The sequence below is a fragment of the Nelumbo nucifera genome, chromosome 3 (assembly GCF_055504915.1).
Source record: "Nelumbo nucifera cultivar China Antique chromosome 3, China Antique-T2T, whole genome shotgun sequence".
In the NCBI taxonomy this organism is placed as follows: domain Eukaryota; kingdom Viridiplantae; phylum Streptophyta; class Magnoliopsida; order Proteales; family Nelumbonaceae; genus Nelumbo; species Nelumbo nucifera.
The window spans coordinates 31,353,897-31,371,165 of record NC_142651.1 but is presented as its reverse complement, the minus strand read 5'-3'; the positions used below and the strand labels follow the sequence as shown (position 1 = coordinate 31,371,165).

The window sequence follows — 17,269 nt, the reverse complement described above, 5'->3', positions numbered from 1 at the left end:
ACAGACGCAGACCTCTAGTATTGTCCTGTATAATGGCCTGTTTGATTCACGGGAATGTCTAGAATCCGATTCCAATTATTTGGATGGGTGGAATTAGAATCTCATTTTTATTCCTGGTAGAATGACATCTCCTCATTTTGAGGGAATGGCCATTCCCTCCCTCTCCTTTAAGAATTAAATCTCATTCCAGCTGATTTCAATTTCTGTTTGAATCAAACAAATTATGAGAATAGACCATTCTGATTCTAATTCTAGGGACTCTGGTTCCAATTCTAATTCAGATTTTGACTGCGAACCAAATGGTCCCTAAAAGAGTTTCTCTATTTTGGTCCTAAACTATCAATCCCATTTAAAAGCTTAGTGATGTTCACTGCATGCCAATTATTTCTTAGTCTTGTATCTATTCTCAAAAATAGAGTTTGAAAATGGAGAAGGATTTCTTCTTGGGGTGCAAATGGATCGGATGATCTGATCAAATAGAGTTTAAAAATGAAAAAGGGTTTCTTTTTGGGGTGCAAATGGATCGGATGATCTGATCTAATCCAAGATTCGGTCATATTTTGTCGAATTCGGATCTCCCCCAATTCGATCCAGATCACCACTATCCAATCTGATATATATGTTATTTATTTATTTGTATAAATAACACACACACACACACACATATATATATTATTTATATTGTATTTTTATAAATTTATTATATTATTTATTTTTATAAAAAACATGTATATATATGATCAAAATAGTTGAAAAGATACTTGCATTTTTTGTGTTTATTTAAATTGTTATATTTTATTTTTCTTTTAATAATTTATTTATTTTTTAAAAAATATAACATATCGAATTAGATCTGAAGATCCAACTGTCCCATCGAATTCAAATTCAAATCTACGTTTATGATATTTGATTGGATCAGATCTCTCCTTAACAGTGTCAAATCGAATTCAGATATACCCTGTTTTGAATCCAATCTAATCCGTTTGCATCCCTAATTTCTTCTTGGTGGGAACGGGAATGTTTTATTATAAGTTTCCAAAAAGCAAAAGAACATAGAAAATTGGTTTGGGTGCAACTTGGGTGGGTCCAACTCAAGCTCGGATCGATCCAGCCTGCAATTTTACAAAAGTTGTACTTGGATTTCTGGTCCTTTGCTGTAGGCTTAGGCCCAAAAGTTCAGATTTTTCAATTTTTAGGTTGGGCTCGGGCCTTGTCCTTAGTTAGCCCAAATCTGGCCCTAGCCTGACCTGACCTTATCCCATTCCAAGCTTGAGCACAAACCCAAATTTTAGGTAGGGCTGATTTTCAAAAGCATGATTAAAATTTGAATTCGAATGTATTATCAGATATCTGTCTCGATTAGAATTATATTTATATTATGTAATATAAATAATATATATTATTTATATAATATAATAATATATAAATAATATATAGAATAGACATATAATATCTAAATATTATAATATTTCATAATTAACGGATCGAATAAGTCAATATCCGAATTCATCTATTAAGTTAATTGATGGCTTTTCCGATCCAATCTGATTTGTTAGGATCAAGAGGTATATCAGAGTCCACCTCTTAACAGATCAGTATCGAATTTGAATCGGATCTGGTCCAACTTATTTGCTGCCCTAATTTTAGGCCCAATTCTTAGGGTTGGGCTAAAACGTGGTCCATCGTGCTTGTCTTGCATCCCTAAACGTGGATGAGTTTAATTAGTTGTGAGTGAACTTAAAAATAGTCTTATATTTAATTTTTCAAATTAAGAAAAACAAAATTCTAAGAGTTGGAAAGCAAACGAGTAATCTAATGTAGACAATTGCGTTTTATAGAATAGAATCTATAGATTATAAGTTATTATTACGAGAAAAATAAGTATTAAAATTGAGGTATTTGGGAAAAAAAAAACAAAACGTATCCTGACTAGAACGTAATCGGGCATTTTAGAATCGGATTCAATCCAATATTCGGGAATTCAGATTGGATTTGGATTAATCCGACTCCGTTTTATTATCGTTAAAATAAAGAAAAATAAAAAAAATATTTTTAAATTGATGCATATATATAAAAGATGTACATAAATACAAAATATCATATCATAATGTCTATATATCTAATATTATTACGTATAATTGAATTCTGATTTTTTATCAGATCAGATGGGTTATATCTGCATGACTGCATCTGATCTGATTAATGAACGGATGCAGGTTTTAACTTATAAGTTTTGACATCCAAATCAGATAACGGATTCGGACCCACACCATGTATACGGAGCATTGTCATATTCACTCGCGATTGGTTACGTAGGCGGTAGGCCGTTAGACGCAGCGTGGCGAGCAACAAATCCCGAAATCCGGGCTCTTCAAAACGTCTAACGTGAGGATGCGAACCAATTATGATGCGCCACAAATGCATGTTATATGGGACCCACAAGTACACAGTTGACGTGGCGTATTGTGATTGATCCAGTATTACTCGTATAATTCTAGACAATTCGAACCTGAAATGGTTTACTCGGAAAAGGTCTCTACTCTCTACTCGTTCAATCGAACAAACAACCCAGCCAAATTGGAAAAAGGTTTCCTAAAATCCAACCGACTCCCCTCTTCATAACCGTCTCCAAATTGGAAACCCAGAATAACAGTTTCAATTTCTTGTTGTTCAGTATATGATACAAGGAATGAGATGCTATCCGCTCGCAGAAAAGAAGAAGAAGAAGAAGAAGAAGAAGAAGAAGGATCAAAAGTTTTTCGTCACGTTTTTGTAAGTTTTAAATTAAATTATATGTTCTCTTCTAATGAAATAATCCTTTTTTCTTATTTAGTTCCAATTAATATTTGCATCCGGGGAAATTGTTCGGATCATTCTGTTTTTCTTATTTGTTTTCGATTAATTACTTGCTATTTTTTACAAAAAAAAAAATACTATCTTTATTTGCTTGATGGTTTAGGGAGAAACTTAATTCATCGGTTATTATTCTGTATTAGTTATGCACTGATATTGTTTGTGGAAATTTCCGTTAGATTATGCATTGATGGTTTGAGTTTTTCAAATGCATGGCCTATGTTACCGAAAAGAAAACACTTATAATCGTAGTAGAAGCTATGAAACTCAGATTCTCTCTCCCCCCTCTAATCATCATCACTATCAGTAGATAGTGTGAGATGGTGTGTTTGAATGTCTTTAACAGCAGGATCTTCTGAAAGCAAAAGTCAGATTAATAGCGCTATTAATCTGTTCAAGCTCAAAAAGCTTGGGTCAATCCATGCCATTTTTTCAGCTCAAAAAGTCAGATTAATAGCGCTATTAGAATATTATGTTTATTAGTTTTAAACATAGTGCTGACAAAGAAACATATAGAAAAGAATTTATGTACGTGTATTGTTTTCTATTTTTGTACATGTAAATGCATGCATTTTTTATCCAAGTTAATGTTTAATTTGGACTAAGCACTCAAATTGATTCAATTATTTTTGTTTATTACTCTTTCTTTGATTTTGTATCTTTTATAATGTAAATAATAGAAGATTGAGATCATTCCTCTCTGGCTCTCTGCCTTATCTTCTCTTTCTTTTCTTCATTTGATTTTTTTGTATATTTTTTATATCATGCATGCTAATCAGGATTCAACTTATAATGCCTAGGTTAACAGACAACACGAGGCCCTATCAAGTCAATTAGATAAACCAATTAAGTGAACAAATCTTGTAGCCAAGGTTGCCTGAAAAATGGATTCAGTTGTTATTAAGGTGATTGAAGAACCAGAGTACTGCCCTCAGGCTGTGATTGATTGGTGCAAGCTTGGAGTAGACGAGATGAAGAAGAATAAGCATCTAGGTGTCAAAGCAAGGAAACATCTTTGATCTTTCAGCTGTTGGTTAGCTCCAAAGAAAAGCAAATTTGAGATGTGCTAGTCTTCTCCTGCAGGGAAGTGTTATTATTCACTTAAAATGTCTTGCAAAGGCTGCATTGAAGAAGGTTATCTTTATAGAAGTGCCCTTCAGAATTCTAAGGCACAGTTGAATTTCCATATGAAAGATGGAAAAGAAGAGGTTGTTCCAGTTTTGGGATGTAGAGAGCATACACATACACAGGATGGTGATAATGGCTACATAGATTCTGCCAAACAGATCAAAGGGGAGATTTCTGGTGCTGTTATCGAACAACATGAAGCGAATGTAGATGTTGAAATCACGGAGGGAGCTAATGAGACTGCATGTGACAGTTCTAATGCACCATTGAATGCCCATTTAAAGATCGAAGAAGACAAAATTACTGTTTTGGGGTCTCTCTCTAGAAAGCGCAGCCTCAAACCAGCTGAAGAGAACAATGTAGATTCTGTCAAGGTGAAGAAAAGCAAAACTTTTAAAGGCTCTCAAAAGAAAAGGAGAGAAGACTTTGATGTGAAACGTCCAAAGAAATCTAGTACAGTGCGGTCAAACAAAGGAGCACAAGCAATTGTAGTACCTCGACGCTATCCTCCAACTAATCTATCCATGCTGGTGGACAAGGGGGTGGTATTGTCGAATGCTATGGTTTATTTTATTAATAGAAAGGATGGCCGTAGGATGGCTGAAGGGAGTGCAACACGTGATGGGATTAGATGTCATTGCTGCAACAAGCTGTTTACACTTAGTGCCTTTGAAGCTCATGCTGGTAGTACCTTTCGGAGACCAGCTGCCTGCATATTTTTGGAAGATGGAAGGTCTTTACTAGATTGCCAGATTCAGATGATAACAGAAGAAAATAAGATGATGAATTTCATTCAAGGTCCAAATGAGAGAACCCAAAGGAACCAAACCTGTGAAGACAGTGATAATATATGCTCTGTTTGTCACTATGGTGGTATGCTACTGCTGTGTGATGGATGTCCCTCTGCATTCCATTTGAGTTGCCTTGGCTTAAACCATCTACCAGAAGGAAAATGGTTTTGCTTCTCTTGTAAATGTACAGTATGTGGTCAATGTGGAAACAAAGGAGATATCGAACTATCTAGAGAAATGACTATTTGCTGTGATCAATGCAGGCGCAAATTTCATAAGGAATGCTTAAGCATGGAAAGAAAGGTAGTGAGAGGCAATTGGTTCTGTAATGGAAAATGCCAACAGATATTCTTAGATATCCACAAGCTTTTAAGAAAACCAATTCCATTGGGTGTGGATAATCTGACTTGGACCATATTGAAATCCATGGAAGAGGACCATGCTGGATTCATGACTGAGCAACACAAGAAGCTAAACATTGCACTTGCTGTGATGCATGAATCTTTTGAGTCTATTGTAGAACCTCGCACTCACAGGGATCTTATGGAGGACGTTATTTTTAGTAGGGGATCAAAATTAAAGCGTTTGGACTTTAGGGGATTTTACACTGTACTACTGGAAAGAGGGGATCAAGTGGTTTCTGTAGCTCTTGTCAGAGTCCATGATGAAAAAGTGGCAGAAGTACCCCTTGTTGCTACCCGACTTGCATTTCGACGTCTTGGAATGTGTCACCTCCTCATGAATGAGCTTGAGAACAAACTCATGGAGTTAGGGATAGAAAGGTTAGTTTTGACTGCAGCTCCTCAGGTTGTACATACATGGACTACGTCATTTGGGTTTTCTACAATGACAGAGTTGGATAGACTGAATTTGCTAGAGTACACCTTTTTGTATTTCCAAGAATGTATCATGTGTCAAAAGTTTTTGACAAAGACAGTGATATCAATATAGATTGGTGAAGAATTTCTTTTCGGTTTTTTTATGGAAAAACTTGTGGGTCTGTTATTAAAAACAAGCATTATAGTGTTATCAATTGCAGCTTGAGAACAGACTTTTGGAGTTAGGGATAGAAAGGTTAGATTTGACTGCAGATCCTCAGGTTGTACATACATGGACTATGCCATTTGGGTTTTCTACAAAGACAGAGTTGGATAGACTGAATTTTCTAGAATACACCTTTTTGGGTTTCCATGATTTTATGATAGTATCATGTGCCAGAAGTTTTGACAAAGATAGTGATATCAATGTAGATTGGTGAAGAATTTTCTTTCTTTCCTTCTTTTTTTTTTTTGGATGGGAGAGCTTGTGGATCTGTTATTAAAATCAAGCATTGTAATGTTATCAATTGGAGGTTTTTTTTGGTAAGAAGAGGGAAATAACTTGACCTTTTTGTAAGGTTATGAGGCTCAAATCTCATTTTATATGTAAAACTTTCTCAAAGTTTCAAATGAGTGTAAAGTTCTATACAGCCTTAAGTATTAATGTCGTGTTCCTCTCTTTCAGCCACTTGAAGGTGTGATATTCCAATCAAAACCGGCAATCAGATATGATTTCTTCTTGATTGTGTTCCTCTTAAGTACCCCTGTTTATACCAGTTCCTGTCCTTCTCTCCTCCCACAAAATCATTTGATTTTTTTCTCGCCAAAATTACCCATTAAAAGATGGCCATGATGGTGGATAGATACTGAGATGAATGTGTGAAGCACATGTATGTTACTGCTTGTGAGATTCTTCTATCATGTAAACAGTTGTGGTCCAAACCATATGTATAAACTGATCAAATCATATATACAAAACCCGATTGAAATGAACCCATTATTACCAAGGAAACTGTGTAGGTATGCAAGAAACAATTAAATACTAAAGACTCACCTTGATTCCTGATCAGTCCAAAAATCCATGGGTAAATTACTTGAACCTTCTCTGTCTTTTCTGAGAAATGCTTTGACCTCCTCAGAAAACTCCTTGAAAGTGATGTTCATGATTTGAAATACTTTAGGTGCTGTTTGGATAGACTTTTTCAAAGTACTTTTGTACTTTTGAACAAAGGATGGAGTTGGATATGGAAATGTTCCATGTCCCATCCCTTCAAGAGTAAATTTCTTCGTGGACTTCTTCCCTGGACAGAATTCTTACTGTGGATCACCTTACATATAGGGGTATGGTGCTTGAAGACTGTTGATCACCTCTCTGGTCAAGAGGATGAGATAGTTAAATCACCTCTTACTACACTACAGCTTCGTTCACAGAATTTGGTCCTTTTTTTTTTGAAACTTTTTAACAGACTTGGGGTAATGCCAAATGAGTTTTCATGTATACTATCTGTATGTCCTTCTAAAGAATTTAGAAGTAGGGGCAGTACATTGTGGAACCTGGTCACTGGTGCTTGTGTACTGGGCAGTATAAGTGGAATACAATAGCAGTATTTTTGAAGGCAAATTTAAAGAGGTGGAAGTGATGATTGGCAGTATCAAAAGAAGGATCTGTTCTGATGGGATGGAGCTTCAAACAAGTTCACACACACCACTTTTTTCTAATTTGAATCTCACTGGGGACAAATCATTAATAGAGGTTATTTGCTAACTTCAATAGCTTTTTATTCACAGGACATATTTTGTATATAAGAAGTTTGGATAGTCACTGTCAAATACAGGCTTAGTTTGGGAAGAGTGCAAATACAAGGTTTTGCATTGAAAATATTTGTATTTTCATTCTTCCCAAACTGATTTTGGAAAGAGTATAAATACAAATATGTACAGTGCAAATACTTGCAAAATAATACAAAATACAAGCTTTTGCACTCTACACATTTGTATTTATACTCCTTCCAAACTGAGCCTTGGAAAGAATACAAGTACAATATGTACAGTATAAATACATACTAAATACAAGGTTTTGCACCCTACAAATTTGTATTTGTAGTCCTTCCAAACTGAGCCTTAGTTGAAAATTGCAGTATAACTATTTTTGTTAGGAAAATCTCTCACTTAATAATACAAAGTTACTTTCACTTATAAAACAAATGTGGATTGAACCTAGTCAACTCAAGTAAATTTCATGTGTGGACATGCTTGGACATACCTAAACTTCTGACTCAATTTATTTTTTTCTCCTGTAAACTCTCAGCTCATGGAGGCAAGCTAGTTTGATCATGTCTTCTGCGTAAATAGAGAAATTGGCCATATAATGAAGTTGGCACTGTTCATATTTAGTGTCTAGATTGTATATCTGATAACTGGAGGTCATCATTTCTAAGAAATATCTCCCAAATATACGTCATTCCTCTGTCTTGGGTGTACAGAAGAATGGGAACAACATTTTTCAGTGATTCCCACTTGATTTCTTGCCTCAGTGTGCCAATTACTAGATAATGCTAATAGTCATAAGTAGATTGTTAAAAATAAGGGTGAATGACTGTTCAGCACACTCTAAGAATTCTTAGTCCCACCGTACAGTTGGGGTAGGTGTCAGTTCGGAATTGATGCCAATTCACGGGCGGGTATTGGTGTTTTAGGGTGGGGATGTTTGTCATTTTGAATTATGTAGGGTTGCAGTGGAATTCAAAATTCTGTAATTGGTTACAATATACTTTTCCGCAAAATGACATATAGGCCGACAAAAAAAAAAAATAATAACATGTGACACTTTTCAAACAGTGAGGCCTTGAATGAGAAACTCTAACTCAGACCAACTCTCATCGATAGGAAGGAAAATGTTATGCATATGATTTCAATAATATAAATAAGCTTCCTTATCCCAAAAGTTCATGAAATATTGACATTTCCCAAAAGTTCAAAGAAACCTAGTGTGATCTTTCCTTTGAACTTAAAAGGCAAAGGCAAAAATTAACCACAATTGTTTTATTTTAATTAGAAAAGAAAAGGCAAAGAATTAATGGTCAAAAGGAACTCTCTTCAAGAAATTTGGGAGTTAAGTGACAGTCTTTGCTGAGCTCTTTTCTGAAGTAACTAATAAGGAAGTTTAAGTTTTTAGTTATAGTAATAACTTAGTGTCACTATAGCTCCTAATACTGTCATTATAGAACCACCACAATAGAATTTAGCAAATAAAATTTCTAAGAAGACGGTATACCTTTTAAGACGGTTTATAGCTAAATCATCACTATAAATAGGGTAAAAGACTTAAACCTCCCCTAAGGTTTAAGATAAATACTTACACCGCCCCTATGGTTTCTAATTAGACTTAGACCTCCCTTATCAACAAGATATATCGTCATATTTAACAGATTCAATAAAATAACATTGTCCCTTTTTTATTCTTTAAATTTTTAAAGAAAACTACCAAACTGTAATAAAAAAAAAGTACGGGACTGAACAAAGAAAGATAAGGCTTACAAATCCAGTGAGAAGATCATCAATCTCAACTAACACTTCCATGATGTTATGAGAGATCAGAATCAAATACAAATTTTTTAATTATAAACTTTGTTGTGGCCTCTGTTGCTTTAAACCAAGCATGTTAGTCCATTGTTCAGAAATCAGAACCTTTTGATTTAATCATGGCTTATTTCATGAAATAACGTCATATTATTTCATTTGATTGTTTTTACATCTTTACTACAATCATGTCCTCCAACTATAATTCTAGTTCAAATATTTATTTATTTTGGTTTTTTTAGGTTTTCTGATATAAAAATTAAGTTTAGAGACCTCTGACGTTTGTTTGCCCCATGTTCCACCAATCAGTCCATTTCCTGAGAAATTAACAAAAGAAATAATGTAATATGATATAAGGTGGCCAATGTTATCATCCAAATCTTCTAGTTCCACCGTTGCCAATCTTAGGTTCAGGTTTGGTGAAGGGCCTGAGATTCAAGATTTGTGCATTAGAATGTGATGCAGTCCATCTGGTTGGGTCCTCCCCCAAAAATTTGTATCAATTAAAACACCTTCTATGAGTGTGAAGATGGTTTGCTTGATGTCACGCATGGTTTTTAAAATCGGACCGGACCGGAAAAACCAGGAATCGGTCAGATGATGGGTTCCATTTTTTTTAAAATTGGGTTTTTTCCTAAAAATCGTTGATATTGGTCAGCAAACCACTGACCCAGGCGGTTAACCATTCGAACCGTTTGAACAGTTTTGATCATTTTTTATTTTTTTATTTATTTTTTGTCAGAACGGACTGACCATTCAACCCGGGAACCAGACCCCTGACCGGTTCGTTTGCTGGGTCAGTTTTAAAAGCCTTGATGCCACGTATGAATATACTGGCATCTCTGTTTCAAACAACGGTTTTGGAACGTTGACAAGGTTCTTGATTATCAACTTTCTTGCTATATATTCATTGCATTCAAGTCACTAGCACTCCGAATCTAAATATTAGAATTTGAAATTGAAGGATCCGCCAACTATATTGTTCAAGACAGAGTAGCACCACCGCTGGCACATATGCGAGTCATGGAAGATGCAAGAGGAAATCATGAATAAATTACTCCTCCAGGGGGATGAAGAAAGAATATATAGATGGGCAAAACTGGGTTTTGAAAAAAAAATAATAATAACCAGCACATAATGTGATGTACAAACGGATCTGGATGGAGTGTAACGGAGGGGGAAGTATTATTCCTTGATGTCACTCAATGAGGGAGGTCTTAGTCCAATTTAAAAAAAAAACAAGGGATGTTTCAGTATTTAGGAGAAATCTCAAGGGAGGCTTAAGTCTCTTACCCCTATAAATAACATCACTGCAAATAACAATCCTTGTACAAAAATCAAAATAAAAGGGTAAATGACAAGGACCCCCCCCCTCCAATATCTCCCTGAACTTTCATTTGCGACAAGGCCTCCCTTAACTTTTTAACTTTGCAACAAATACCCCTTCCATTAGACTTCTGCCTGTTAACTTTGAAAAAGGATTCTCATTTAGTTATTTTTTTTATCTCAAACTACCATTTGCTTATTTATTTAAATGATTTATGATTCTATTAGTTTTTTAAATATAGTATTGAAGTTCTCTTAGTTGCTCCAATAGATTTTTGCAGATTTCTAACTGGATTCAATATTCAAATGAAGTGGTAGAGGTTTCTTTCTAATAGATGTAAATTTATGGTTTCATTTAATTTTTCTTGATTTACTGGAGAAAGGAGTAGATAATTTTTATGTTTAAAGATTAAGAGAGACACCCAAGACAGTGAAATGAATCAAGAATTAAAAAAAAAAAATCTTTTTTTTTTTTTGCTATGCAAGTGAAATGATTCTTGTTATTTTAGTTGGTTTCATTTGGAGAGTTGGGAGTATTTTTTTTGTCAATTAGGGTTTATGAGGAAAGTGTGAGGAAAATAAAATAAGGAAAGTTCAGGTGGGAATTTCGGTAATTTAATGCATTCTATCATCTAACATAAATGACCTAGTGTATTTGACCCAAAGTGAAAATTTAGGGGGGTTTTGTCACAAATGAAAGTTTAGAGGGTATTTGTCATTAACCCCATACTACAAGAGGGTCTTTGTAATTTATCCAAACAAAAAAAAAATTAAGCACCCACAATTTGACAATTTAACAATGGATGTAGCACTGAACAGAATGGAATGACGAAACCGGATTCGTGTAGATGACCCCATATGTAGGGGTGAATTCAAGCTGAATTGAGTCGAATATCTTGCTATTCGAGCTTGAATCGCCAAAAAACTATGAGACTTGAACTTGATTCGAGCTAGAGACTTGAACTTGAATTCGACTTGACTCAAAGTTCGTAAGTTTGAGCTTGGCTTGGCTCAAGCTCAAACAACTAATTATTATTATAATATAAAAAATAAAAAATTATATATATAATATTTTAATTTCTTATCTATATATACATATAAAAATAATATATGTATTTATATATATATGTATGTATAAAAGCTCTATTTTAAATTGAACTGAATATAATTGGAATAGCTCATGAAAAGCTATATTTGTATCCACCACTACCCACACGGTCGGGGCAATGCTTAATGCTTAAATGAATACATGAGAGTTAATTGACAGAAAGCTAACGGTCTGGCCAATGTGCTAGAATCCAAAAGTTTCAAGGATCTGCCACAAAACATAGTTAGAGGTGCTAAGTATCAATACCCTCCAAGCATAATGTGGGTGTTTACAATTTACCCTTTAAAATACCCAAATTCATGTAAAGGCGACAATGCCTATCCCCATCTTCAATGTTAGTTAGTTAGAATAAGCAAACAAATTCATCCAGAGTGAAATTGTAAAATAAGTATTTCTCAGATATTACATAATTTATATTGTTAAATAGTTTATCTACGTTAATGGATAAAAAAAAAAGCTAAAAAGGCAAACTTTTCATAGGTTGAAGCTCAAAATTTCATTTACCAAATGCAAATTTAAAATTCTTGCTACGTGAAATTAGGTTTCTGGGGCTGACACGGATCAGGGAGTGAACATGGAGTGATGCATGGACAATTCAAATGGTCTTGTAGCACTTGGACAATTGGGAATTTGGGATTGATGAACATTATCCATTTCTATATCATGCATCACAAATTCCTATTGGACTCTGTTCGCTAGCATAGCAAACCTTTAGGCTTAGTTTGAAAGTGTAAATACAAATATATACAGTATAAATACATACAAAATATATAATTTTGTACTCTATATATTTGTATTTGTACTTCTTTCAAACTGAGTCTTAGGTTCTGTTTGGTTATAATACAATTGTTTTTGTACTAGTACAAATGCATAGGAGTGCAAATGGAAAAAGAATACAAATTCTAGTTTAATTTTGTCTTAGGTTTTACTTTATTTTGATCAATGTCTTTATTTACTTCATTTGTATTGCAATCAAACAAAATAAGCTAAAATTTAAAATAAGAATAGGTCAGAATTTACACTCAAATCATTTGCATTGCCATAGTTTTGCATCAGTATAAATTTGTTTTCATTGCAACCAAACATAGTCTTAATGGTGAAATTTGAACTCTGGTCCTGCAAGAGGATGGGAAGTAATCAAAACACAGTTCCTCAAAATGCGATTACAAACCCACCTCAGATAGTTGTCATGCTCCAATCAAACATTTCTTTCTATTCGATTTTAGCTAGGAGTGAGCATTCGGTTTTATTTGGTTAAAAATTAAATTGAATAAATCAAATTTTTTCAAATTGAAATAAAAACCAAACGGAAACCAAAACTTTTAGTTCATTTTTGGTTATTTTGGTTAAAACCAAATTTCACTAATATACATAAAATATTATATATTATAAAGTATAATATATATATATATATTATGAAACTTAATTTCATTATAATATATTAATCTTACATATAATATATTAATATATAAATATATAGTATATTATATATTACAAGCTATATGTTATATATTGTATATTACATGTTATATAATGAAATTTGATTAACCTACTAATTTCTTGTTCTAAAAATTGAAATCAAAACCAAAATTTTCAAAAATCAAATTAACCAAATTAAAATTTTCCATTCAATTTTTTGGTTTTAATCAAATAATGCCCATCCCAATTATTAGACCTCATTTATCTCTCCTCTCCATCAATGCCTCAACATCCTCCCCTTAGAACCTTCATTGTGCACAGTCTGGATCAAGTAGTCACATATTATGCACACGTTGAACAAGTACTTGAAGTTTTTTTGACACTTGTCCCTTAAAATACTCCTAGCTTACCTTTTATAAAAGATTAAAATCAACTTTTGATATTGACGTAGAATATTTATTATGTATTCATTCATTATGCTTACAATGTTGCATGGTTTTCAAAATCAGATCGGACCGGAAAAATCGCTAACTGGACAGCCCCCAGGTCCGGTTTTACTAAAAACCGGAATTTGTTAAAAAACATAGAAAAGGTAAAAAAAACCGCTGACCCAGGCTGTTGGACCGCTAAATCGTTCGACCCGGGCAGTGGTTCATAGGTTAGTATTTTTATTTTTAATGTTAAAAAAAACAAAAAATAAAATTCCTATTATATCTCAACCATGGTCGACCCAATCCCTTATTCCCTTTAGCTTTAGGGTTAGCCCGAGTTCTCTCCTCAGTCCCCTCAACTCTCACACCCTACCGATTGACCACCTACAGCGGTCATCACCTTTGGCATCCGATGGCAACCGGCAAGCTTGCAACGGCGAAAAGAGTCACCCTCACCAACACTTGTAGCGGTGTCCGACGGCGAAATGGTTCACCAGCACTTGCAGCGGCGAACGGTGAACACTGGATGGTCAAGATCTATGATTTTGGACTATCACGAGTAATGACGGAGAGTCCCATGAGATATTCCTCTTCTGCAGGAACTCCAGAATGGATGGCTCCTGAGCTCATCCGCAATGAACCTTTCACAAAGAAATGTGATGTGTTCAATCTGGGTGTGATAAGTAGGGCATAGAATATGTTTGCTTTCTATGTTGCAAAAGGAAACATAGGACCCTCCAACATTGATTTGTGTGCAATGATTCAGGTAGCCTATGCAGTTGCTAATGAGGGATCGCGGCTAGAAATTCCTGAAGGTCCCTGGGCAAGTTGATTGCAAGTATGTATTAGATTATAAATTTGATGCCGGATTTATCGTTGGTGACAATTGAATGGGAAGCTCACCTTGTATAACTGCAGATTGTTGGGCAGAACCGAATGAACGACCTAGCTGTGAAGAGATTCTCTCGCGCTTGCTTGACTGTGAATGCACACTCTACTAATTCAGTTTGTATTGTATAGAAAACAGTGTAGAGGTCACATTGCCCTCCTCAAATACTGCCAGAGCCACTATACATAGAGATATGAATGCCAAGAGATGGGTACAGAGTGTTTGAACTTCCCTCTATACTGATAGAATTATAGAGGGAAGTTCATTACATGTTCTTGCTTACATATTTTTTGGAAAATTTTCTATATTTTTTGAAAAAATTTCTGTATTTTTTAGAATTTTTTCTATATTTTCTGTATTTTATTATTTAGATATTTTTATTTTTTCATATTTTGTTCTTTTTCCTGTATTTTTTGTATTTTATCTAAATTTTGATGATATTTTTTATTATATATAAATATTTTTTGTTTTTCATTTATTTATGACATCACAGGTCAAACTGTTTGACCCGAATAGTTGAACCATCAAACCAGAAAATGGTGCCCTGACCGATTTGGTCACCAATTCAGTTTTAAAAACCATGTAATATTGTGCCAACTAGATCCAGACTCCACTGTGTGAAACAACTTGCACCTTCACAAATGCACAAATGTACTGAACATAAGGTCCTGGATGGCGACCATTTCCTCTTGTTTTGCCAAAATTTTGAATGGACCCAAACCTGAAGCAGTGTAAAGTTGAGCCATGAACAAGTGTAGATTCCTCATCAACAACCTAATTGACATGTAATGTAATTCAAATTTGTCCCCTTATCCTATACTTGCCACATCTTAGAGCAAAGTTCCAATTGAGACCTATAATCACTTAGAACTCAATTCTAGCTAAGAGATTTGATTTGCTTCACACCGACCTCACAGTGCATCACAGTTATGCATTGAGAATATCTCCCGTTAAAATTCATGTGAAGGTTGGTGTGAGGCACGTTCTAGAGGAACGAATCCGAATCCAAATTCTCTAGCTAGATCCAATGAGGACGGCCCATTGGGGCTATGCTTGAATGGCATAATGAGTTCCAAAAACCCATTGCAATTAGGATCTTAAGAGAGGCCTCCTTAACATGATAAATTTTAGGCTCTCTCATTGATTTTGAGGATATGATGTGCCTGAACTTTTCTCCCTCCTCAATTAAGATGCAATTTCAACGAGGATCCCCCATTGCAAACTTAAAATGCAAAATCATTTTAAAAATAAAAATTCTTTAAGATCCCACCATATAGGTGGTGTTAATTGGATTGGATTTGGTCCAATCCGACTTGGTTCAATATGAGTCCATTATAGATGGATCAGGTCCTATCCAATTTGATGAATACTTTGGACCATTTTGGATTGATCTAATTCAATGTATAGACAGACCAATCTGTTTAAATTGACTTTAATTTAGATTGGTTACAACCCAAAACCTGGTCCATTGACACATGTACTGTTATCTTCTTTCAATGGACCAATTATTGGTTTAATCTGACCCAATTTAATAAGGAAAAATTGTAGATTAGTATTTTGTATTTTGTACTTTGAACCTAATCTTACTTCTTTCCTGAACTTTAAAATGTGTCAATTCAATATTTAAACTTTCAAAACGTGCTAATTTAATAACTACAATTAACCAATCACCATTATTTGTATCACGTGGTGACATATACTACTTAATTTTTTTTAAGTCTTAAAATATTTTATTCATTCAAGAGATTGATACAAAGAGATGTTAAAAAGTGATTTGAAATATTTTACAGTCTGCAATTGAAGCAAAGTGACTTAAAATCACCAACAGTGGATAAATACATCTCCAAACCACCATAACTGGCAAACATAACTGATAGGGCAGGTTTCCAAATCCATAAGCCAAGATCTGTAACTTCCGCCCATTCGGAACCAATCCGCAAAGAAACCAGAACTATAACTGCACACCGGAAGCCTGGACTCGGGAGAACTAAAGCTACCTTCCAAAACGCTAGGAACAGCAATGCAAGTGGCAGCTTCCACCAGTGGTTAATGCAGAAAGGATTCTAGAGAAGAAACTCCCAATCAAAATGCTCGCAGAAAGATCGAACAGACTGACAGATGAGAACCTGGGGAGAACAGAAAGGAATAGGGGAGAACTTAAAGGAGAACAAACAAAGAACAAAACGAATAGAACGAACAGAGGGCATACGAACAGAACGAAGAGAGAAACAGAAAAAAAATTAAACAGAGGGCAAACGAACAGAACGAAAAGAAAAACTCAACAGAAAACAAACGAAACAAAGAGCAAACGAACATAGCAACAAAAGAAATTAAACAGAAAGAAAAAGAAAACAAAAAAGTACCCTCTGAAACATCCTTCATCATCTTCTTCTTCGTAAATTAAGACATTATTCATCATGTGTGTCGTGTTCTGCTTCTGTTGATGTACTCGCGCTTCGTGTCCTGCTTCCGTTTAGCAAAACTATCTCAAGAATCATATTTCTGATCTCCAAAGTATGAAACTTTGGATGCTAAAAGGCCAATCGTCAGAATCCCAGATGAATCATTTGATCTGATGGACGGTATAGATTATCCACGTGATCTTTGCAGTTGCACCTGAATCCTGACAATAGGAAGCGAGTTTTACGACATGAGATGAGTGGGACACATGGACGAGTCCGATCATCGTTAATCTCTCCTCTTTTATTGGCTGTAAAGCGCAAACATACCAATTGACATGCGTGAATATCTCGCTCAAGGGGTTAGAGTTCAAAAATCTATGGTTTTTGCTATTGATTCAGCTGGGGTCGGAGGAGTAAGACTGAGATACTGGAGAAAACCAACAGGGTAGTAGCTGATACAGCTAAATTCTTGATCTGGCTTATGTGTTTGGATTGCAGACAAAAAGAGATTAAATTTGCCATAAT

General features: G+C 34.7%; 1 protein-coding gene across 1 annotated transcript; it reads left to right on the top strand.

The window, feature by feature from the left end:
* Nucleotides 1–2,486: 2,486 nt before the first annotated feature.
* LOC104589501 (increased DNA methylation 1-like) lies at nucleotides 2,487–6,118 on the top strand. Its single transcript, XM_010247877.3, has 2 exons — nucleotides 2,487–2,772; nucleotides 3,654–6,118. The coding sequence occupies exon 2, from the start codon at nucleotides 3,960–3,962 to the stop codon at nucleotides 5,721–5,723; it is 1,764 nt and encodes a 587-aa protein (XP_010246179.1). The 5' UTR covers nucleotides 2,487–2,772; nucleotides 3,654–3,959; the 3' UTR covers nucleotides 5,724–6,118.
* Nucleotides 6,119–17,269: the final 11,151 nt, after the last annotated feature.